Source organism: Capricornis sumatraensis, chromosome 23 (assembly GCF_032405125.1).
Source record: "Capricornis sumatraensis isolate serow.1 chromosome 23, serow.2, whole genome shotgun sequence".
NCBI classification, from domain to species: domain Eukaryota; kingdom Metazoa; phylum Chordata; class Mammalia; order Artiodactyla; family Bovidae; genus Capricornis; species Capricornis sumatraensis.
Window position 1 is genome coordinate 34,399,385 of NC_091091.1, and position 24,858 is coordinate 34,424,242.

The window sequence follows — 24,858 nt, forward strand, 5'->3', positions numbered from 1 at the left end:
AAAAATATGCCCCATATTAAATAATTTTAAAGATGTGTAATTACTTATATATAATGCTTTCAATATAGTTCATTATCTTGAATTCTTTGGTTCCTGAATCTGCCTGTGTTTCCCCTCCTTCTGTTGGATGCAGAATACAATAGCCCCAGAAAGAAGGGGCAAAAAACAAAGGTACTAGGCTGACCAGTCTCAATTATCATGGACATGCTAAGATGCTCTCCACAGTCAGCACTATGAACATATTACTCAAATGTAAATGAGAACTTAAGCAGAATGAGTGACCTTCATGAGGTTTTTCACACAGTGTACCTCATTATCACTGAAGATTTAACTACTAACAAGCGAGGTCTAAGTTATTTAACTATTTCTGAGCCCTTTGGGGTAATGTCAATATCCAGCTTCCAGTTTCCACTCTTGAAAATATTTTTCCATTGTGCGTCTAGATCTCAAGGTGCCCACATTCACGGTAGGTATGATTTTCTGCGGCTTCAGCCACTGAACAAAACGTTTCATCTCTAGGTAGCTGCTGTGTTCACTGTAAGGAATCCCTGCAACACAAAAGATAGTGCTCAGTAAACGAACTACTAAAGAAAACTGCACACACCCAAAATAAAATAAAAGAAAAAGAAAGCAATCCAAGTATTTTTGCCAAAAACTCCTTGGTGCTTTTTTTTTTCTGATAACAAAATTTGCTAGTATTTTTTACAAACTGTTTTTCCTTTGTTCAGTCGTTAAGTCGTGCTAGACTCTGTGCGACCCCGTGGACTGTAGCATGCCAGGATCCTCTATTCATGGGATTCTCCAGGCAAGAATACTGCAGTGGGTTGCCATGCCCTGCTCCAGGGTATCTTCCCAGGTTTGGCATCGAACCCATGTCTCCTGCCTTGGCAGGCGGATTCTTTACCACTGAGCCACCAGGGAAACCGTCTTTTACAAATAATAAAGATTAAAATTATATAAACACTTTTGAACATTAAAAAATGCTATTACTTTTCTACATGGGCTTCCCTGGTGGCTCAGATGGTAAAGATTCCGCCTGCCAATGCAGGAGACCTGGGTTCAATCCCTAGGTCTTTTCTACTTTTCTATGTAGATACTTAATAATGTGCATTTCTATAGATTCTTATTTGTAAACAGATTTTTTCTTTTTAAACAATTCTTCCCTTAAGCACTTTGCCCAGCTACTGATTTCACGAAAATTCTAGATGAAATATGAGTAAAACCTGAAGGGTAACAAGCAAAAGATTCTTGATTTCCAGAGCAAGTAAGCAAATTCCATCCCCAAGCTTTGTACACATAAAAAGGAAAAAAAAAAAAAAAGATTAAGTATTCAAAATCTTATTATCTTCTTTACTGAAGATCAAATACCACAGAGAAAGGGTCCTGGTTAGAGTAAACTAGGGTCCAAAAAGCCAGTTATTCATAAGCCAGTTATTCATTGGCCATTATTCATAAGCCAGTTTCTAAGGACAGAAATGGTTAACGTACTCCAAAGATGAAAAAAATTAAAGTCAAGTTTGTAACTCTTGCTGCCACCACATCTGGCACTGTCTTCCTATTCTCAGTGCCACAGCATCATTTAAAACACAGTGGTACCACCCGTCTCTCCTTTCGAGTAGTATATTGGGTTGGCCAGGAAGTTCTACAATCTCCCCGACACGTCACTGATAACACACATGCGTTCCTCTGTATTAGTCACTGTCTACTAGCTGTACTGCTTTATATGAGTTTGAAAGTGAAAGTGAAGTCGCTCAGTCGTATCCGACTCTTTGTGACCCGTGGACTGTAGCCCACCAAGCTCCTCCGTCCATGGGATTCTCCAGGCAAGAACACTGGAGTGGGTTGCCATTTCCTTCTCCAGGGGATCTTCCCGACCCAGGGATCAAACCCAGGTCTCCCGCATTCCAGGCAGACGCTTTAACCTCTGAGCCACCAGGGAAGCCAGGTTTAGAAAGTGAGGAGCAATTTTCACCTGTTAAATTCTTAAAGATCCTTTGGTGCCTCTTTTTTGTTGGATCTTAATTTTACTGCTTTAAAAAAAAAATGTAAACTAATTACAAATATTAAGAGTAAAAGCAAAATGAATATACCATATATTGAAATGTTTCCTTTGGTCTGGGGAATAATATCTGCTAGACAGGTTAACTTGTTAGAATGCGTCCAACCTGTAGGTCGAAAAGCCAAAATCTGATTGTATTTCCCACCACATTTCTTCAAGTGATTTTGTAAACCCTGTTTGAAAAAAAAAAGAGATATTTATTTAATGGTTGGTGAAGATGGGTAATGTGGAATAACATAGAATGACTAAAATGTTGCATCGGCACAGTTTGGGGGAGTTTTCAGTTGGTGAGCATTGGAAAACCTAGTGCTGTGCTCCCCACCAGAAAACAAAATAACTGAAAAACAAAAATTTTCCCCTTTGCTTAAGTTGTGTGTGTGTGTGTGTGTGTGTGTGTGTCAGTAGCTCAGTCGTGTCTGACTTTCTGCAACCCTTATTAGAGGTATGATACTAACACTGATAAATGTGAGTCCATACTCTCCATGCATTTATACCAACAGAGGACTGACGGGTGGATATAAAGATGGAAATAACTTTATAACAGCATCACACTCAGCACAGACATACATTTTAAGATGCACAGTGGCTCTTTTCAAATGTTCACTCCTTTTCACCCTTTATACATGAACCAGAATAACTGCAAAACTTCTCAGGCTGCTTTAATTAGAAATAAAACGCTAATACATTTTGAGTAGAATAGAACTTTCCAAACGAAGGTTGTCACTAGTGAGGACATTGGGTAAGATTCTTAGAAAATCAATGACCAAGGTTCAACCTTCGAAAGATAAGAAAAACCCAGATAAAGGCAAAATGGCATAAGGGATATTAAAAAAAAAAAATCTAATACTTTTTGGTTAAAGACTAAACCCAGAGTGTCATAAGGCTTAGTGTAAATTTATAATAACATCCTAGTTTTATTTAAAACAATAAAAAACCTAAATAGTATATAGTGTCATCTTGGATTTCCAGAAATCTCCTTTTTCTTCTTTAACCATACATATAAATTACTGAATTTTAAAAAGATGCTGGCAGGAAGTTCTGAAGAAATCATAAAGACAAATCCACTCATCTACCTACTCATTCATTCATTCAGTATCTGTTCCAGGGGCTGATGTTCGAGTGGTCAATGAGACAGAGCCTTCACCTTCTGGAAGCCTACAGCATAAGAGGAAGACTTCTATAAACACCACTTTCTGAATCCTTTTCTTTTTTTTAATGGAAACAATGTGTTCTTTCTTTTTAAAACTCTCATCATCTATTACACCATCAGCACCTAAGAATCTTAGATTGATCTCTTCAGAAAGGAGTTATTTTTTTATAAACTCCTAGAAATGGAATAGCTAAGGACTTGCCCCTAATTTCCCTTATAAGTGGATGAAGAGTGCCACTTTCTCTGAATCTCAGCATAGGAATACTACCTTTTTAAAAAGTATGCCTATTTGGTAGAAGACAAACACATCACTGTGTTTCATTAAAAATTTTTTTTCTTCTTATTATCTAGAGGCTGATGATTTTATTGTGTTTATCAGACATTAATATTTCACTGGTGAATTAATAATAATCCTTTGATTTCTCTTTTATATCAAATAATGACCTTTTGCTAATTTGTACACCTACTATTAAACGGTCATATATCTTACCAACTACTATCCCTCCTCCAAAAAAAAAGTTTCAGTTACAGATATATAAGTTTTCATTATCATATCCCTGGCTCTGCAAATGTTCAGGTTTTTGTCTTGCTTAGTCTAGGATCTAGCTAATATAATACTGTTTGCTTAATTACGAATCCTCTTCTTTTCCTGTTCTCACAAAGAAAAGAAAATGACAGGAGCCAGGTTTAGAACAATTATACATGTAATATCATAAACTAAGAGCCCAACTTTCAAAAATAGGTCATCAAATTTTTCCATTCTTATATGTGTCTCTGTAAAAACACTCAGGAGAACTGAATCGGAAGTAATTTCTGCTTTTCATGAGACAAATTAGAGTTACCACAAAAACATCATTAACTTGTGCCACAAACAAAAACATAGGACATCATCATCTAAGCCAAGCACACAAGAAAGACTGCAACCACCACCAGGCATTCATTAACCACCACTGGAGGACTGCTATCATGAGGACTTTTGTTATGATTTAGTTAACAGAAAGTCCCTGATCTATGACTTGTTTCTCTGTTTACTGGAAACTAGTTTGTGATAAAAATGCCTTCAGTAGATGCTACTGAAGTTATTTTTCGGTATGTAAATTAATTATCTACAACTAATGTTTACCACATCCCATCAACAGGTTAAAATCAGGGGTGGTAGTCAATTAAGTTCTTACATATATGAACCTGGAATGTTGAACTAGGTAGCATGAGTGCTCCTATTTATAGCAGAGGTCTCCAACCTCTGGGATCTACTGTTTGATGATCTGAGGTAGAGCTGATATAATAATAATAGAGAGAAAGTGGACGAGAAATGTAATGCACTTGAACCATCCCTGAACCATTCCCCTCCCACCTCCCGATCTATGGAAAAACTGTCTTCCACGAAACCAGTCTCTGGTGTCAAAAAGGTCGGGGAATCCCTGATTTACAGTCTTCTGTAAAGAGTTCTTTCTAAGCCTTTCAAGCCTGCCTCAGAAACCCTGACAATTGTTATCATGTTAACATTTTCACAAAAAAAGTCACTATCTCTGATGCAATAAAACTATTTTGCCTAGTTTAAAAAATTGGTTTTATGTACTAACTAAAATGCAGCCTTACGGTAACCATCTGCTTCTGCTCCACCTGCATTTTGAAGATATGAAATTGTAAGAAGAATGTCATTAATATCTGGTCACTTTAATGGAAGAAGGGGAAAGGCTACAGAAAAATACCAAAAACATAGAACAAATAATGAAAATAAGACAAAGATTTCAGATATTCTTTTTTTTTTCTTCAAAGCAGGTAACTGACAGTTTTTTTTTTAAGCATATAGTTCAGTGGTTGTTGGTGTAGTCACAAAGTTGTGTGACTATTACTGCTGTCTAATTCTAGAACATTTTCATCAATACCTCCACCCACCCCCACAAAGAAAACACTGTTCTCATTAGCAGTTGCTCCCTATTTCCTCTCCCTCAAGCCCTGGAAACCACTAACCTACTTACTCTCTCCAGATTTACCTATTCTGGACATTACATATAAATGAAATCACAAAATATGTAGCCTTTTGTGTCTCTTTCACTTGGCATGTTCTTAAGGCTTATTCATACAATAATGAAACAGTAATTTATTTCTTTTTACAGCTGAATATTTCTGTTTTATGTACATAACAGTTTTTTTTATCCATTCATCATTTAATGGACACTGGAGCTGTTTCCAGCTTTATGGCTACTATGAACTAAGCTGCCATGAACACCTGTATAGAAGTTTTTGTGTGGACATTATGTTTTAATTCTAGGCATATACCTAGGAATGGAATTACTGATCATATACTCACTCCATGTTTAACTTTTAAAGACATTAACAAACTGTTTTCTAAAGCAGCTGCACCACTTAACAGTCTTATTAGCAATACACGAAGGTCCAGTTTCTCCATATCCTCATCAGCAATTGGCACTATCTTTCTTACTACAGCTATCCCTGTGAGTGGAAAGTGGTATCTCATTGTGGTTTTGATTTACAGCTCCCTGATGGCTAACAGTGCTGATCCTTTTTTTTTCATGTGCTTACTGGCTATCTGTATACCTTCTCATTCATTCCTTAGCCCTCTGCTGCCTCTGGCTTCCTCCAACATTACTTCACTGAAATAGTCCTTGTGAACGTCACCCTTCCTTACATGGCCTCTCCACAGCACAAGGTACTCATAAACATTCTTCCCTGAAAACTCTAGCCCCTTCACTTCCATAATATTCTGACTCCCCTACCCGTTTTGTCCCCTTAAATGGATCATTTGTTCAAATGAAACAAACTAAGCAAGAAATAAGACGGTAAGATAAAAATCATAAACATATGTTATACCCTCCTCAGGATATCAGTGTTCATTTTCTGATTAAGCAACATTCTCATTAGCCTCCATGCAAACTGGATGCCTCTCAAATTTAACATATGTTTGCAAAGCTGGCTTAAATACTAACGGACAACACTATGACTTGATTATCCTTGACATTTTTATGAATTATACACTCACGGAAATAGGTGCCAAAAGGATTTATCATAATCTCAGGAAAAGAGGAAAATTTTCTTATTCAAGGGATAGAACTAAAATACTAATACTAAAGTATACTATATCAGTGTTCTTATTTATGACAGATATAGTAATCAGTACATACTAAGCTATTTCAAAAGGCTTCATAACATTGTTTCATAAATACTATAACAAAATTAAAAATATATTTTTTGGTGTACATCATGTTCTTTATTGCTTTTAATACACAGGTTTGATGTATTCCTTTGCAAGGTGTCAAAATGTTAGTAAAAAGGAATGAATCTTAGTATCTGAATAAATCTGACAAACAAACCCCCATAAATTACAGGGAGGTCACATCATACGTATCTTAATTTATACCTCAGAACTAACACTAGAACTTTCTTTTAAAATATACTTATACTATTTCATTTAATCCTCACATATATATTTTCAACATATATCAATGGTATAGTGGCTTAATATTATACAGAATAGACCTGAAGAAAAGTAAGAATGCCTTAGAATTCTTCATTCATTTCCCCACTCATCCAGGAAGAAATGGAAAATAATCTTACAAACAGAAGGTCTGAATGACCAGAGAGATGCATACTTTTTTCTATTTTTGTTTCTTCCTTCCCTAGCTCCTAAACTCCTGGTGAGCGTATGAATCACTCTATACAGCTGCATCAGAAAAACTTAAAAACATTTCAAATTCCACTTGAAAGATTTTCTAGGGCAAACTTTGCTTTGACTCCATTGTAAATGAATTCCTCTACCTTAAATGCAAGTAAAATGGCATTCTAGTTTACAATCATCAGATTGCCTTTTCTAGTTCATCCTAAAGACGTATCTCTTGAATGCTTACCTTAAAATTAATTTGCATCATTGGGAGAAGGTGAACCAGTGACTTGCACATGTCTGTAGTGATGAGGGAACTGACTTCTGGCATATTGAAGCACTGTAATGTGTTATATTTTTCTTTGGACATGCCTACTTTTGAACCCAGAACATCGGCAATGGCTACAGGAAAAGTTCAAAAATAGTAAGTTATAGTTCAGGAAAAGATTAAACAACAACTTAATCAACTTTAAAATCAGAATTTACCAAATAGAAATTCAAAACTTTCACACTTTTGCAATAGTCTCAAAAAAGCTGAATGATTTTCTTGGTTAACCATAAGGAATAAATTGTGAGAAATCCAATAACTTATTTTTAAAGAACTAGTCTTTCAAAATTGCAAAAGATGGATGGAAAGGGGTTGAGGGAGGGGGAAAAATAAGTTTGCAGGTGTTAAAACCCTGACTTTATCATTTTACATCTTAGTATTTGACATTATGGGACTACAGTTAAGAAGAAATGGAAAATACTTTGCAAAGTAGTACCATACTATCTAGAAAAATTACAGTTGCATTTCCAGAAATCATTTAGGAACAAAAACTAAACCTGTTCTCTAAAATAATTAATTGATAGTTATCATCAAAAAATGCAGTGAAACTATGCTCTAGTCATCTCTCAGTCTGCTAAAATATTAATGTAGCATGGACTTTTGCTCTATAAACACTTTGTAGATATAAAGGCTACCATAAACACACTTATCAAATGTTTCCATTAAGTTTTTCAAAGTTTAAAGGAATTAAACTCTATCAAATTTTTCTTCAGCTTCAAAGGTAATACTGAACTGTTTCAGGAAATAAATATCAAGCACAAGAACGATGCCTGAAAGGGCTTTATGCAAAAAGAATTTCTGATCCTTGTAATACAGCAATGTAAATTAGCTATAGCTATCACCCACCTAGGAAGATTTTCTCTTTTCCAATAGAGTAAGTGCCACAGACAACAAGAGCCTGTGGGTTTAGAGTTACAGTCTCAAAGGCAGTGTTGATGGCAAACTGGATAACCTCTTGCTGAGATGGAAACGAGTATTCGGGGCTGCAATATCTGTAATATGTAAATACAGTCTTACTAAAAGAACAACAAGAAAGCCATAGCATTAAGTCGGATGTTATTTTACAAAAGAAGCTTTATCAAAATTACATTCAAGAGCAGTATAGTGTATTAACATCACCGCAGTCACCTCACCAGTGCCTGTGGTTAAAATATTTGTTAACAGCTATTGATTATTTATGATGGAATTACACATTTTCAATATACCTTTTTCATTATATTTCTTTTATCACTCTCAAATAAAGAAACTGCATTTTCTTCCTTCAAGAATATTTCTAACTAGCTATTTTAGCTATGAATTGTAAACCTTAATATCTTCTTTTTTTAACCCCAACCCCTATCAAAGAAAATACTATTGATAGGGATTATTTTTATGGACTAAAGAATTCTGCTTTATCAAAAACATATATTTTTAATAATGAAACTGAACATGAATTTGATGAATTATCACTAAATCAAGTAGTTAATATTCACATGGTTGTTATTCTCTCTTAGAAGATACAGAAATATATATATAATATTATAGGAATATAGCAGATCTAGTTGTGTCTACCTCAATATAATAACAGCCAATGAAAAATACTACTATTAGTATTAACCCGAACACTACTAGTTATAGATATTTGACATGAAAGTTCAGCACTTTTCCACTAAAAACTCATAAAGTATAAACATCAAAGAAATATACTCTTTGCTGGCCAGCTATAAGAGAAGACAAAAAACTCAGTCCTCTCTCCTATAAAAACCCACAAAGAAATTCAGAATGGTATGTAGACTAAAGTAACAACAAAAAGGTTTATTTTAAAACATTATTTTCTTAATTCACCTAGTATTTAAGTACATATAGAAGAATGGAAAAGCAAGCTATAGTGTTAGAAAACTGGATATGGAAGATCATCTCTTACTAAAATATGCAATCCAAACTCAGGTCTTATTGAGACAGACTGAAATAGTTAACATCATTTCTGAAAAACTGATGAGAGGTATTTAAATAATAATAAAAAGACAAGGGATTAGATCTGACAGAGTGCCTGAAGAACTATGTACAGAGGTTCATGACACTGTACAGGAAGACAGGGATCAAGATCATTCCCAAGAAAAAGAAATGCAAAAAGGCAAAATGGCTGTCTGAGGAGGCCTTACAAATAGCTGTGAAAAGAAGAGAAGTGAAAAGCAAAGGAGAAAAGGAAAGGTATACCCATTTGAATGCAGAGTTCCAAAGAACAGCAAGGAGAGATAAGAACGCCTTTCTCAGCAATCAATTCAAAGAAATAGAGGAAAACAATAGAATGGGGGAAAACTAGAGATCTCTTCAAGAAAATTAGAGATACCAAGGGAACATTTCATGCAAAGATGGGTGCAATAAAGGACAGAAATGGTATGGACCTAACAGAAGCAGAAGATAGTAAGAAGAGGTGGCAAGAATACACAGAAGAACTATACAAAAAAGATCTTTATGACCCAGATAACCACAATGGTATGATCACTCACCTAGAGCCAGACATCCTGGAATGCAAAGTCAAGTGGGCCATCACTACAAACAAAGCTAGTGGAGGTGATGGAATTCCAGCTGAGCTATTTTAATCCCCAAAGATGATGCTGTGAAAGTGCTGTACTCAATATGCCAGCAAATTTGGAAAACTCAGCAGTGGCCACAGGACTGGAAAAGGTCAGTTTTCATTCTAATCCCAAAGAAAGGCAATACCAAAGAATGCTCAAACTACCACACAACTGCACTCATTTCACATGCTAGCAAAAATGGACTGGTTCCAAATAGGAAAAGGAGTACGTCAGGCTGTATATTGTCATCCTGCTTATTTAACTTATATGCAGAGTACATCATGAGAAATGCTGGGCTGGAAGAAGCACAAGCTGGAATCAAGATTGCCAGGAGAAATATCAATAACCTCAGATATGCAGATGACACCACTCTTATGGCAGAAAGTGAAGAAGAACTAAAAAGCCTCTTGATGAAAGTGAAAGAGGAGAGTGAAAAAGTTGGCTTAAAACTCAACATTCAGAAAAGTAAGATCATGGCACCTGGTCCCATCACTTCATGGCAATAGATGGGGAAACGATGGAAACAGTGAGAGACTTCATTTTTTTTGGCTCCAAAATCACTGCAGATGGTGACTGCAGCCATGAAATTAAAAGACGCTTACTCCTTGGAAGAAAAGTTATGATCAACCTAGACAGCATATTAAAAAGCAGAGATATTACTTTGCCAACGAAGGTCCATCTAGTCAAAGCTATAGTTTTTCCAGTGGTCATGTACGGATATGAGAGTCGGACTATAAAGAAATCTGAGCACAGAAGAATTGATGCTTTTGAACTGTGGTGTTGGAGAAGACTCTTTAAAGTCCCTTGGACAGCAAGGAGATCCAACCAGTCCACCCTAAAGGAAATCAGTCCTGAATATTCACTGGAAGGACTGATGCTGAAGCTGAAACTCCAATACTTTGGCCACCTGATAGGAAGAACTGACTCATTTGAAAAAACCCTGATGCTGGGAAAGATTGAAGGTGGGAGGAGAAGGGGACAACAGAGGATGAGATGGTTGGATGGAATCACTGACTCAATGGACATGAGTTTGAATAAACTCCAGGAGTTGGTGATGGACAAGGAGGTCTGGTGTGCTGCAGTCAATGGGGTCGCAAAGAGTCAGACACAACTGAGGGACAGAACTGAACTGAAAAAGACAATGGGGCTTCCCAGGTGGCGCTAGTAGTCAATAACCCCCCTCCAAGGCAAGAGACACAAGAGACATGGGTTCTATCCTGGGTAGGGAAGATCTCCCTGGAGGAAGAAATGGCAACCCACTCCAGCATTCTTGCCTGGAGAATCCTGTTAGTCAGAGGAGCCTGGTGGGCTACTGTCTATGGAGTTGCAAACAGAAAGACACAGCTGAAGCAACTTAGCATGCATGCACTCAAAAAAACAATGGCTTATACTATTATGTTGATAGCACTTGGGAATTCAAGACTGTTGCTTATAGATTACCTTTTGGAGAAAGGAACAATGTAATTCTGAATATTCAGACATAGACCTCATTCTCTGTTTTCTTTTCTTCATAATCACACTTAATTGTTACACAGATACTTTAAGAGGATAACCTTAAAGGATGTTTTCCTAAAGTTTGCTCCCAAATTTCAAATTTTCCTTCCTTTTTTCAGCAACAAGATTCTCATATAAACCATATTTTCAAAGGGATATTACAAAAAAAAAAAAAATTGAGCTGGAGTCAATTAAGACATGTAATCCCAGATCTGTCCTAAGTAAGTATATCAACCATCTTTCTGATAAATACTTAAAATGATAATTGACAATAAGTCATCGCTTTGATTACCTAAGCACAAGCTCAAATTATTCATAATATACAGCGAAATGCTGTCAGTGGAAAAAAGAAGCACAGAAACAAAGCTTCTCTTACGTTGTATCTAAGTAAAGTGTGTGGACTTTCTGGCAAGCAAGTAGAGAACGTTCCATGCTGGGGTCTGCTCTGAAGTCTCCCGTGTGTAGTATGACATGGCCGTTAGGAAGATAAAAAAGGATCATGACAGCACCTGGACAGCTGAACACAAACATTTCAAAGGAATATTATTTACACAGATTATTTACACAAAGCATCTAAAGAAAGAGTATTCATTTCCATATCAACAAGTTAACACACTTTATTAACTGACCACAATGATACAGCATTGTACTACAGAGAAGCGTAGCATTTTAACTTAAGGGAATTTATGTCACACACACAAAAAATGGTGTGCAGGAAAAGGTTAATTCAGCAGGCCAAGACTGGTAAAATTCCACACATCCTCAAGAAAGGCCTGTCTTTGGGACTAGTCCTTGGGAGATGAGTTTTGAGTCCTTGGAGCATTCTGCGGGCTAAGAGTGTTTTGGATGCTGCACCCAATCGGCTACATGTTACCAGTTTGATCAGATAGTTACTAACAGCGGTGAATACTTGTTTTTTGCTTTAGTGGAACTGGAGTCTGAGTACTGAGGTCAGTCATAGGGGTGCTAGAATTATACATTGCTGTTGCTGCTGCTGCTAAATCACTTCAGTCGTGTCTGACTCCGTGTGACCCCATAGACGGCAGCCCACCAGGCTCCACCATCTGATTCTCTAGGCAAGAACACTGGAGTGGGTTGTCATTTCCTCCTCCAATGCATGAAAGTGAAAAGTGAAAGTGAAGTCACCCAGTCGAGTCTGACTTGTAGGACCCCATGGGCTGCAGCCCACCAGGCTCCTCCGTCCATGGGATTTTCCAGGCAAGAGTACTAGAGTAGGGTGCCATTGCCTTCTCCAGAATTATACACTCTGACTTTCAATAAAATCCCTGGATACTAAGGCTCAGCTGAGCTTCCCTGGTTGGTCACAGGTCCCACGTGTGGTTAGGGCTTCCCTGGTGGCTCAGATGGTAAAAAATCTGCCTGCAATGCAGAAGACCCTGGTTCGATCCCTGGGTCAGAAAGATCCCCTGGACAAGGGAATGGCAACCCACTCCAGTATTCTTGCCTGGAAAATCCCATGGACGGAGGAGCCTGGTGGGCTGCAGCCCATGGGGTTGCTACGAGTCAGACTCTTAAATTCTAGGAAAACACAGGAAATAATTAGAGAAGGCAATGGCAAGGCAATCCATGGGGTTGCAAAGAGACAGACAGGACTGAGCGACTTCACTTTCACTTTTCACTTTCACTCATTGGAGAAGGAAATGGCAGCCCACTCCAGTGTTCTTGCCTGGAGAATCCCAGAGATGGCGGAGCCTGGTGGGCTGCCGTCTATGGGGCTGCACAGAGTCGGACACGACTGAAGCGACTTAGCAACAGCAGGAAATAATTACAAACTTCCCTTTCCCTGAACCCAAAATCCACACCTCAGTGACTTCACTGGGGAATTATATGAAAGATTTAGGGAAGAAATAATAATAATTACTATATGACGTATTTCAGAAAATAGAGAAGGGAATACTTCATGAGGTCAGTATTACTCTGATATCAAAGTAAGACAAAAGTATTATTTAAAAAACCCTGTAGACCAATAGACATTGTATAATAGACAAAATTGTTTAACAAAATAGCATATCAAATCCACCTATAAATTTTCAAAAAGGGTAATACATGAAGACTAAGCGGGGTTTATCTCAGTAATATAAGCCTGGTTTAAATCCATCTTTGTCATTTACCACATTAACATTATAGAGGAGAAAAATTATATTATAATTTCAATAGATGCCAAAGAAACATCCGATAAAATTCAACACCCTTTCATCATCCCAAACTTCCAGCAGAGGGGATTTTCCTCAAAACTGATACAAGGCATCTATGAAATACCTATTGCTAACATCATACTTAATGGAGAAAGACTGAATACATCCTTCTTAAGATTAAGAACATGGGAACATGTCTGGTCTCACCACTTAGATTTGACATTATCTGAAGGTCTAATCCAGTACAATAAATAAGAGAAAAAAATACCACTCTAAACGGAAAGAAAGAAGTAAAACGAAATCATCTTTATTTGTAGATGTATATGGAAAATTTTCAAGAATCTATTAATACAAAAAAACCTACAACAACTAATGATCAGGTTTAGCAAGGTCTCAGGATGCAAAGTCAAAGGACAAAAATCAGTTGTCCATCAAGAACTGAATGGATAAAATAATTGTATTATGTCATCAGTAGACACTACGTAGTAACAAAAAGGAACACATAACAGCATGGATGAATCTCAAAAATACAACCCGGGACAGAAGCCAGATACAAAACAGGGGTTACCATATGATTTCATTCAGATGAACCCCTAGCAAAGACAAATCTAATCCACAGTCACAGAAAACAAGGTTTTCTGAGTCCAAGTTGGGGTTTGGGATTGACTGGGAAGGAACACAAGGAAAACTCCTGTGGTAGGGAATATTTTCCACATTTTTATTGTGGTGGGAATTACATGGGTGTGTAATTTTGTCAAAATTCAACAAAGACTTAAAATAGGTCCATTTTATTTGTGTAAATTACACCTCAATAAAGTTCACCAAAAAAAAAAACAAAACCAATCAGAACTGGAGTTGTTATAATTGGTGATTAAAAAAATAAACAGCAGCAAAGTTAGCAGATAAAATCTCACAGGCAATCTGAAAAAAACAGCTCTGACCTGGAATTTAGGAGACCTTGGTTTAGTCTTAATTTTAATTCTCTAGGTATCTATGATCGCTAAGGTACATAAGGATAACATTCCACGGAAAGTGTAAAGATGCGCAGCTGACTGACGGTTGTATTTTGGCACTGTGAATCCTGACAGTACTTAACATTTTAAAAAATGAGGCAAAAAAGAAAAAATTCTTTCAAGAAAAAAATCTTCCAAGTCTTTAGTATCAAAAACCTAAAGGATTTCTTAAAGGAAAAAAAGAAGTCCTCTAGAATCTGAATGGAGTACCAGTTGTTAATTTATATAAGTGATATTAAAGAAAATGGCAAAAGGTTATCTCTTAAAGAACAGCAGCAATATGTTAAAAGATTAAAAAAAAATAAGAGAGTCTCATATGTAAAGCACAGTAATTAAACTGTATTAAAAAAGGGTTAGAGAACACTTAGAGAATCTCTCTACATTTAATCTTTGTTTCTGTATTGGGTACATTTTGTTTTTCCAAAAGAAGAAACACATTTTACTTGTTTTAAGAAATATCAAACATAATAGTTTCAATAAAAAGTTCTTAAATAACCATGCAATGTGTTTTCCTTTTGAATATTTAAAAACAGGTTGTCAGTAAAGTAACTTTAATACTTACTGATTGGCATCTAGCAAAATAACCTTGATACCATTCACTATACATTCAGTGTCTATTGGCAATGGATGGATATATTGTTCTTGTACGTGAAGTTTGCTCTTCAACAAATTGCCAGTTATCTGCAAAACAGGATGTGCTTATTGCCAATACATTAAAACACTAAATAAGTCTTTTATTTCATATCTACTTAAGAACTCAAGCATCTTAATAATTTCCTTGTTCTTTCACTTATATATTCATGTAAACCTACCAGAATGCCAGGAAGAACTTTCTAAAATGACTGCATCACAGCTTTGCTTAAACACTATCTCTGACTTCTCCCTCACCTGTAAAAAGGCTATTACCTCAGCATGACACACAGAATCCTTCATGATTTGGTCCCTACCCATTTCTGCGGGTTTATCTACTGTTATTCCTTAGTTTGTTTTTCGCAGCTGAGTTTCTTGGAATGGCTATACTTCTCAGGTGTCTGTTCCTTTACACAAACTCTTCTCTACCCGGAAAGCTCTCTTCTCTTTCTTTTGCCTGGATCTGGAATCAGACAGACTTGTATTCAAATTTTGTGTCTGTCATTACTAGCTCTGTGACTTGGGGCATGCTACTTAAGCCTCCAAGCCTCAGCTGCTTCACTAATAAAAAGAGGATAATTCAAGAATACTTGAGGATTAAATCAAATTCTAGCCAAAGTCCTTAGCAGTACACATTAAAATGCTCACCTTTTAATAATTAGTTCGAGGTGTCTCTTTCACCATGAAGCTTTTTCTAACCTTAGCCTAGGACACAGTACAGCCCCCGACTTCCTACTTCTAGGCATTCCATTTACTTTTCTACTACAAATAGAGCGCCCACTGGAGTACTGGTGAATGTGTAGGCTGTAAACTCCCTGAAGTTAGGTATTTTGCCATGAGTATCTTTTTAGGCATTCAGTAAATATTTACTGAAAGAAACATGTTTCAGTACATCATGAACTAGCTTATCTGTTGTCTCCATAAAATAAAGTATATTTTAAAAAATCTATTGTAACTATCGACAATAACTCATTTGATTTTAGAGTCCAAAATGTGGAATCTGCTTTTTCATATATTTTCCAGAAAAATGATCTTACAATTTTAATTATTTTTTAACCAGACTGCTTAGAAATTCACTGCATTCCACAAATTCAGAATTTAGAATACTAGAACTTACCTCACTACAATAAATGGGAAACATGAAGTTTTTAGACAATCCAGCATAATGATCAGAATGGAAATGAGTGAGAAAATAGGCAGTGCAACCTTCAACCCATCCATACTGGAAGGCATCAACCGTAAAGCCAGTTCCTATAACGAAAACACCAAAGCAGCTGCTTTAGCAAGAGTGAAGTAAAAGTTACCCATTTGCTTATATAGCAAACCCTCTTACACCTTTACATCTCATGTCCAACTTAACTTTACAATTTAATTTAAAAATCTACACCGCATAAATTCATCAAAGGATGATCCTAGGGATGAAAATGAGTCTTGTAAGTTTACACTAAATATACCCAGTATAGTCTTTTTAAAGAATAACTTTGCCAAAAAAAAAAAAAAAGTGCTAATCTACAAACCAGTTATTTGGCTAGCTGAATATTTTCATGATACTTACTAGGCACCTAAAAATCCTTTACTTCTGTGAAACAGCAAAAGGAGAATGCTATCTTTCTTCTAAAACATGAAATCTCAATAGGGGTGACATTGACCTGCTTCTGGCAGGAGAAAGATGGTTGATGACCCAAATGATCTCACTGGCCCTCCAAAGAGTCACAGAATAACAACAGGTAAATAGATATCCACAGTGTTTGAATTTCACTGTGGGAGGTGGGGAGGAGAAAGGAAAACGAGAAAAAAAAAAAAGCCTAAAAAGGCTCAAGAGAGCAGCAATTATGAAAAAAAAAAAAAAAAAGATTGAGCTGTTCTAAAATATGCAGGTAAATAAGCATACCTCCACAATTCTACAGAGGCCTATCCACACATGGCCCACTAGTTCTGGGCTCACTTTTCTGGGCTCACTTTAAATATATAAATTTAATCAAAATGTGCATAAATACTTTTCTTTACATAAATATTTTGAGCAAATTATACATTTATAGTATCAAAAAAGCACATTAAATAATCTCCCTGAAACCAAGTGCATTTTGGCAGTTTTATATTCTTTTCAGAAGGATGCCTGGTTTCTTCAATAATAAAATTCATTTTACTACACATTTTTCTATTAGCTCTTCTATGAAGGCACAAGAAATTAAAAAAATAAGAAAAGATTACAAAACTAAGTTATGATATGGTTTAAAAATGTTTAGCATTTATTCTGACCTGGGTATCCCATGACATTTTCCTTCTTTGAAGCTTTTTAGTACTTTGCATTTTTCTTAAGTTCTTAGAGGCTGTCTGTTACTATGGTTACTTACAGAAATCCTTTCCTTCCTCCGTATTAAGCTGATCTATACTAATTTTTGTCAAATCTGTAATATCTATATAACTAGTACAGTATCTTGTATATAGTGGTGGTGTTAGTCACTCAGCTGTGTCCAACTCTTTGTTACTCCATGGACTGTAGCCTGCCATGCTCCTCTGTCCATGGAATTCTCCAGGCAAGAATACTGGAGTGGGTTGCCATTCCCTTCTCCAGGGGATCTTCCCCATCCAGGGATGGAACCTGGGTCTCCCGCATTGAAGGCAGATTCTTTACTGTCTGAGCCACCAGAGAAGCCCCATTTTGTATACAGAATATGTTTAGTAGAAGTTTGCTGAACTAAATGGAGCAAAAAAAGAGTAAATAGGCAAAAAAAAAAAATCTGTTACATAAAAAATAAGGGAAACAAAAAATTGTTTCACATGCACACAACATGAGGAATGAACATGAAGTTTAAAGAAGTTGCATCTTTGTAGATATATTAAGCATTGATACTTTGACTTACCAGGTATTTTCTTATAGAATGGACATGTCCTTTTCCTTAATTCTCCTGCATTAGATGACTCTGAGATTTTCCTGTTCTCTCTCTGCACTCTGCCATGAGCTGATTTTACAAAGGCTTTGTCTTTACTTAAATTGACTGTTCCAGGTACTGTCTTCTTAAGGTGACCTGGATTCTTCTGATGTCCTCCTTCCTGCAATGAATCTGACTTTTTAAGTCTCTTTCTTTGACGCTGTGACCCCCTATCAGAAAGCTCCACAGAGGGCTGACTTTCACTTAAATTCTTTACCTCTAATTCTAAATCACTTAAAGATTTTTCTGCTTTCCTCTTGCGCTGCTGGGACCTCTTTTCATTAGGACTTACAGCTGTATTGAAGTTCATCCCTTCTAATGAACTTTCCTCCAGCGATTTCTCTTTTCTTTTGGGTGGCAGTCCAAAATACACACCTATATCCATCTGCTTCATTACCTTAGTAGAAGGCTGTGTTGCATGACACTTAGGGCCAGAGGGTAACATTTTCGAAGGCTTAGCAACAGTAGGTGTACTAGAAAATGTTTCTGAATTTAAAACTGGAACTTTATTGTCCAGCATACCATCTAATGCCTTTCTGCAGAAACATGTTGAGTTTGCATTGTTCTTAGCATTGGAATTCTTATTTGATAATTCTCTAGTTTTACTTTGGGTTGGGTGGAAAGAATGACATCCTCCTCCCTGGTTTTCAAAACGTTTTGACGTTTTACTCTTAAGTAATGGAAGGGAATTTTGATTGTAAACAGCTGATTCTTCAATCACCTGTTTCTCTTTATTTGATTGAGATGAGCAAAATTCTGGTTCATCAGGTTTTGCTTTAGAGCCTTGGTAACTAGGAGAAGTAAACCTCTCTGCTAATGCAGGTGGAAGCAACATAAAATCATCATCAGTATATGCTGGATGACCATGTGAAACAATTCTCTTATTTTGGAAAGTAAGTTGAGACGAATCATTAAGAGAGTTGCATTCATACAATTCTTCATTGTATTTATCCTGCATTAAGAAGCTATCCACTTTGGGGCAGGCCTCCTGGTCCTCCAGTAAGAGGTCATATAGTTTTTTAAACAAGGTGGAGTTGCTGCCATCTTCTTCTAGACTGCCATCTTTAGAGCTTTCCATGAAAAATCGTTCCTGTTGTGAGTCATCCAGTTTATCATTTGTATCGTAAGTTTCTTCATCACTTTGAAGCGGAGAATAGGAGATATCACAGTTGCTAAAGTCATTTTCTGGCAATGGCAAACTTCTGTGTTCTGGGTTGTTTTGGCTGTCTAATTCTTCAGCAAGAGGCAAACCAACTCCTACCAGTTTGTCACTGTTAACATGTCCTGTAAATTGTGGGACTTGTTGGGAAGTTTGGCTATTTGTCGAAGAGGAAATCTTTTTATCGGTTTCAGTTGGAGACTGAGAGCTTTTTAGATACTGGGTCACTAACAAGGGATCAGTTGAAACATTTTTTAAGTTTTCTGTTTGTTTCTGATGTGGAGACCATCTTTCCTTAAGGCTACAAAGAAAGTCTGAATTAGTCTCACTGAAACTCCGCCCTGACCCATGGGAAGGATCCCTGAGAGGACTATTACCAGCCCTGCTTTGAGCTAGCAGAAGATGAGTGTATCTCCGGTAATGAGAAGGAATTGTTGAGGAACACTGAAGGCCATCAGGACACTCTGAAAATTTTAATAAAGAAAAAAGTATTACTGGATCAAAGCACAGACTAAGCTCTGACAGTACTAGCACTATAAATTAACAGGTAAGTGGTTTAACAGGTAAATAATCAGCCCTACTTTGCAGTCTTAGGACAATAGCTATCTTTATACCAACAAAAAATCAACACACAATTATTAGTAATCAAGTATGGTTTTACAAGGTGCTAGTTATTATTTCTAAGTCAAATATTCTTTTAAGTTTCCTTTCAAATACTCTTTTCTTGGAAAAAAAGTTAAGACTAACACCTTTTTCTCCCCACTTTCAGAAGGATGAGCTCCTCCAAAATGCATGTCATGTTTGCACGAGAAATCGATCCCATCAGTTTCACTACATCTCTATTGCTCAGGCAAAAAAAAAAAAGAATAGAGAAAGCTGGTATGTCTGTATCATAAGTTTAAAATTCCACAGACTAAAATTCTACTCCAATTTGTGTCTTATCAGGCAACACAGATGTATGACAATTGCAGTACCAAATTAGGTTCCATTATTTAATATTCACAATGTATACAAAAACAATAATAGCAATCTTAATCAGAGCTGTCCATATACTAAACATTTTAGAGTATATTGTAAGATTTGCAATTTAATTTGATAAATTGGTTAATAAGGCTTAAGTAATCTGGAAACTTCCCTGGCATACTATTATGATTGAGAAACATTATGGAAACCGTCTTGGCATAACCTCCCCCTTGTATGTCACTTTCCCGGCCTATCAAAAAATGACTCCCTCCACCTCCAAAGGGCCAGCCTTGTGGCTCAGCTGGTAAAGAATCCACCTGCAATGTGGGAGACCTGGGTTCCATCCCTGGGTTAGGAAAGGCTACCCACTCCAGTATTCTGGCCTGGAGAATTCCATGGACTGTATAGTCCATGGGGCCGCAAAGAGTCAGACATGACTTAGCGACTTTCACTTTCATCTCCAAAAAAGATATTACATTAAATTGGAAGACTTCATTGCTTAAAACTACCTCATAAAAGTGTATGTTAAAAACTCAAGAACAATCCATCTGAGATCTGTTCAAAGGAGTTTATCAGTGAAAAGCAAAGAGAAAAACTCTTTGAGGTGGCTTCATCTGTAAGACATTTCACCGAGGGGATCATTATGGGACTTCGATTTCTGATTTTCAAGCCACTGAAAACCAAATTACTAGCATCTGTTGAGGCTTTCACTTTTACAGGAAAGGCTAGTGCCAGTTTTTGTTTGTTTGTTTGTTGTTGTTGTTATTTTGCATCTTTGCAGTACTTTAAAATGACAGCTAGAGGTTAATAACAAAATGTCTTTTGAATCATAGTTAACATGAAAGCCATACTGAATATTACTTTTATGTTATTGAATTTCAATTCTTTGAGATTTAAAGCTTTATATATGGTATATAAGTTCAAAATATACACAACAAATCATCAATAACAACTTATTCTCCATATACTATAGGTAGGATTTTCTACACATTAAACATGACATTTACTATATAGTTTAAAAGATAACAAAAATGTAATATTACTTCAGTTCTCATTTGGCACAATTCTTTACTAGAATCTTAATAAACTAACACTCCTTCCTAGTTCTTCTTTCTGTACATTAAGAATGTATGGCATTCTTGACTTCAAGACTCCTGTGGACTACATTCATGCTTCTCTAAAAGTCTGTTTCATAAAAGATAAAATGGGCAAATTGTTCAACTTTTAAGAACACTAAGTGCTCAGATGGTAAAGAGTCTGCCTGCAATGAGGAAGACCTGGGTTCTATCCCTGGGTCAGGAAGATCTTCTGGCCAAGGAAATGGCAACCCACTCCAGTATTCTTGCCTGGGAAATGCCATGGACAGAGGAGCCTGGCAGGCTACATCCATGGGGCCGCAGAGTTGGACATGACTGAGCAACTTCACTTCACCTCTATTGGATATCAATTGCTGTTATTTAGTCACTAAGTCGGGAAGGGCACGGCAACCCACTCCAGTATTCTTGCCCGAAGAATCCCTATGGACAGTGGAGCCTGGAGGGCTGCAGTGTCTGGGGTCGCAAAGGTTTGGACATGACTGAGCGACTAAGCACAGCACAGTTGCTAAGTCATGTCTGACTCTTTTCGACCCTAGGGACTGTAGCCCCCCCAGACTCCTCTGTCCATGGGATTTCCCAGGCAAGAATACCAGAGTAGGTTGCCATTTCCTTCTCCAGGAGATCTTTCCAACCCAGCCATGGCTTCTGCACCGGCAGGTGGATTCTTTACCTCTGTGCCATCTGGGAAGCCCATTAGATGTCAACACCACCTACCTTATGCAGGTCAAAGTAGCCTAATATGTGCTCAATTAACATTTATGAAAAATCACAGATGTTTTGGAACTCTTAAGAAATAATAAAATGCATCCAAACTTTCTTTTTTGGCCATGTGGCTTCTAGGATCTTAGTTCTTGAACCAGGGATTGAACCCATTCCACCTGCAGTGGAGGAAAGGAGCCCAAACCACTTACCACCAGGGAATTCCCCATTCAAAGTGTTTTCAGGTTTGCAACACTCTCTACAGCTATACCAATGACTAGTATCTTTTTATCCTCACAAGAAGGGTCACAATGCATTATCTTGTTTCCTTCAAAGATGAGTCATTCTTACTTAAGAGTATCTCATGTCACTTCCGGTTTACTACTTATCTGGTTTCCTTCCTTCCTTCCAGATTGATAAGTCTGGCCTCATTCAGGTCTTGTTGACTATTTCAAGCCCACTATCTTTTTTGGAATCTTACCTGTTCCGGAGACTGGTGTGGAATCCAAACACTCAAAAACATGCCATCGAGGTGTTTGACCTAGCAAGGAGGAAAAAGGCATCTGGCAGTTGGGACAGTACCCATCATAAACCGGTCGTGTCTTTGGAGACATGTGTTTGTTTTTGTGAGTCCTACAGCGCTTTTCTGGAGTGACCTCTGTGTCTCGGCACTGTTGAATACCATCTCCACAAATGGAGTTCTGACTGGAAGCTACAGAAGTCTGACTGTCTGTTTCTCTAAGGCACGTTTCTGGGGTCTTGACCTTCTTTTTAGTTTCTACAGTCCTTTTTTTATTTCTGTTTCGTTTTGACTGGTGTTGTCCATCTGTTGCTTTTTCAACAAAATCTGGAATATTCTCAGAGCAATTATTTGGATGTACTCGTTTTGGTTTTCTTTTGGATTTGTATTCCCAGATGTCTTCTTCCAAAAAAGCATCTTCTAACATGGCAAAATGATTCTGATCATTAAAAAAGCACTAATCTTAAGTAAGTTGACAGTCTGTTTCTTGTTACAAAATTATTAAAGGGAATTATTTTGCTGAGGGGAAAAAAAAGGACAAAAAACTTACTAACTTCATGGGACTCTAAAGCTCTGGTATTGAATATATTGGGAAACCACAAACCTTTTACCTAAGAACACTTGCTGTTTCATTTATGGCACAGTAAAATTAACAGGGGTAGCATCTGAGTTTTCCATTGTGTATACTTCATTCAGGTCTCTTGGCTTTTTCCAGGACTTGATTCATAAAAACAAGAATCAGTAATACTTTGAATACCAAGTCCTAATGGAAATCATAGGTTTAACAGACTAATTTTAGAAGGAGCTTTATAAAATCCTTATAAAGCTCCTGTCAATTCTTTTTCAGCTGGACAACTGTCCAAATCACAAATCCAACCACAGTCCCTAGGCAACTGACTCAGCAGGTGCTCCAAACACTTAAAGGCTACTTCAGCTTGCTAGTAACTCTAGTCATACCATAATCAAATGTGTGTGATTGGCAAAAGAAAAGTAACAGCCCTTATCCGTGACTCCAGGACATTCAACAACTTCGGTTTCCTGGGTCAGTCCAGTATCTTCCTCCAGCGGCAGTGAACAAAGGCTGCACAATGAACAAACAAAATTCAAGTATGTGAAGTTGGACCTGCACCGAGGACACCCACACGCCTAACTTCAGGTCGCAGAGGTGATCTGCCTGCGAGTGATCAGCTTTCTTTCCCACCAGCCTCAAAAACCAAGGTTCACCTGCCTGATGACACCCACCGGCTCGACCTCCTGTTTGGGCATTAGAGGCGGCAAGGCCAGTGGAGGGGGCCCTCATTCCCCTCCCCACTCCCAGGGCTGGGAGTGAGGGAGCTGCCAACACAGCCCGCTCCGCAAAAGCCACCGGTGCCCCCACCCCTCTTCTGAGGGCAGACGCCCACCTGGCACCCTCACCACCCCCACCCCGCTGCGAGGAGCTCCAGCTGCGTCCGCTCCCCCCCACCCCCGACACCCCTCGCCCGCCTGGTCCCCGTGTTCGCTCCTGCACTTTCACTGCACTGCCTGGTAATAAAACGCGGCGTTGGTGTATAAGCCAAGCCATTGGCTAGTCCCTCCCAACTTAAAAAAGCCTGCTCCCTTACCTTTCATGTCGTGGCGGGAACAGCTTCCCGTGACCAACGCTGTGTCGAATCGGCTGTTCCCGGTCTAAAACGGGGAACTTTGAAAAGAAAAAAAAAAAAGTTTGGGCCCTTTAAGTTCTACAGATTTATTTTATTTTAGTTCTAAAACCTGCTAATTTCCAAACTGAAGGGCGGGAATTGTTCTCTTGGAGCTTCTAGAACGCCGGCCCAGGGGCCTTTTCCTTGTTGAATCTGGCGTTCCGAATGTCCAGGCTCCCCTGGGGCGAGAAGACTTAGGAGGGGCGGGGTAGCTTGGGAAGGTAGTTTAGTTACGTGCCTGGGAATTGCGCCGATTTACACTTTAGCCTTTGAACAAAGTGCCGTTAGCGTGGAGTGGGGCTGGTGGAAAGGGAGGCGAATGTGCGGTTTGGAAACCAAAGAACAATAAAGCGCTTCCTCTCTCTCCACACGAGACCGTCCCGCGGGCTGGGCGGCCCCTGGACCATCCGGAGAGAACATGGCGGCGCCCGGAGCCCGGAGCTGCAACCTCTCGGGCCTGCTCCCGGCTCAGACCTCGCTGGAGTACGCCCTGCTCGACGCCGTGACCCAGGAGGAGAAGGACGGCCTGGTCTACCAGTATCTGCAGAAGGTGGACGGCTGGGAGCAGGACTTGTCGGTGCCGGAGTTTCCGGAAGGTGAGGGGCTGGCTTCGGGGTGGGACCCCTCCGGAACCTCCCCTTTCTCGCGGACCGCGCCCTCCCCTAAAGCGGTGGGCGAGGCGGCTGTACAGCCGAGCCGCGGAGAGACGCCTCGCCCAGCCGGCTCTGTCCCCAGGCGGCAGCGAACGAGGGTTTGTGGAGGACGGGAACCTGCACCTTCGTCTCTATCCTCCGG

General features: G+C 38.3%; 2 protein-coding genes across 2 annotated transcripts in view; one reads left to right on the forward strand and one right to left on the reverse strand.

Annotated features, from left to right (window-relative positions):
• Positions 1-24: 24 nt before the first annotated feature.
• On the reverse strand, positions 25-22,808 carry DCLRE1A (DNA cross-link repair 1A). Its single transcript, XM_068961576.1, has 9 exons — positions 22,343-22,808; positions 17,875-19,566; positions 16,128-16,261; positions 14,943-15,061; positions 11,588-11,728; positions 8,006-8,151; positions 7,079-7,233; positions 2,091-2,232; positions 25-548 (listed from the first exon to the last, which is right to left on the reverse strand). Exons 1-9 carry the CDS (start codon positions 22,806-22,808, stop codon positions 388-390), a joined length of 3,156 nt encoding a protein of 1,051 aa, XP_068817677.1. The 3' UTR covers positions 25-387.
• A 1,591-nt stretch (positions 22,809-24,399) lies between these two features.
• NHLRC2 (NHL repeat containing 2) overlaps positions 24,400-24,858 on the forward strand; it is a 52,159-nt gene continuing 51,700 nt past the window's right edge. The window contains exon 1 of the mRNA XM_068961700.1: positions 24,400-24,659. Within this exon, the coding sequence (XP_068817801.1) occupies positions 24,482-24,659 (178 nt within the window). The 5' untranslated portion in view covers positions 24,400-24,481. The remainder of the gene's footprint in view (positions 24,660-24,858) is intronic.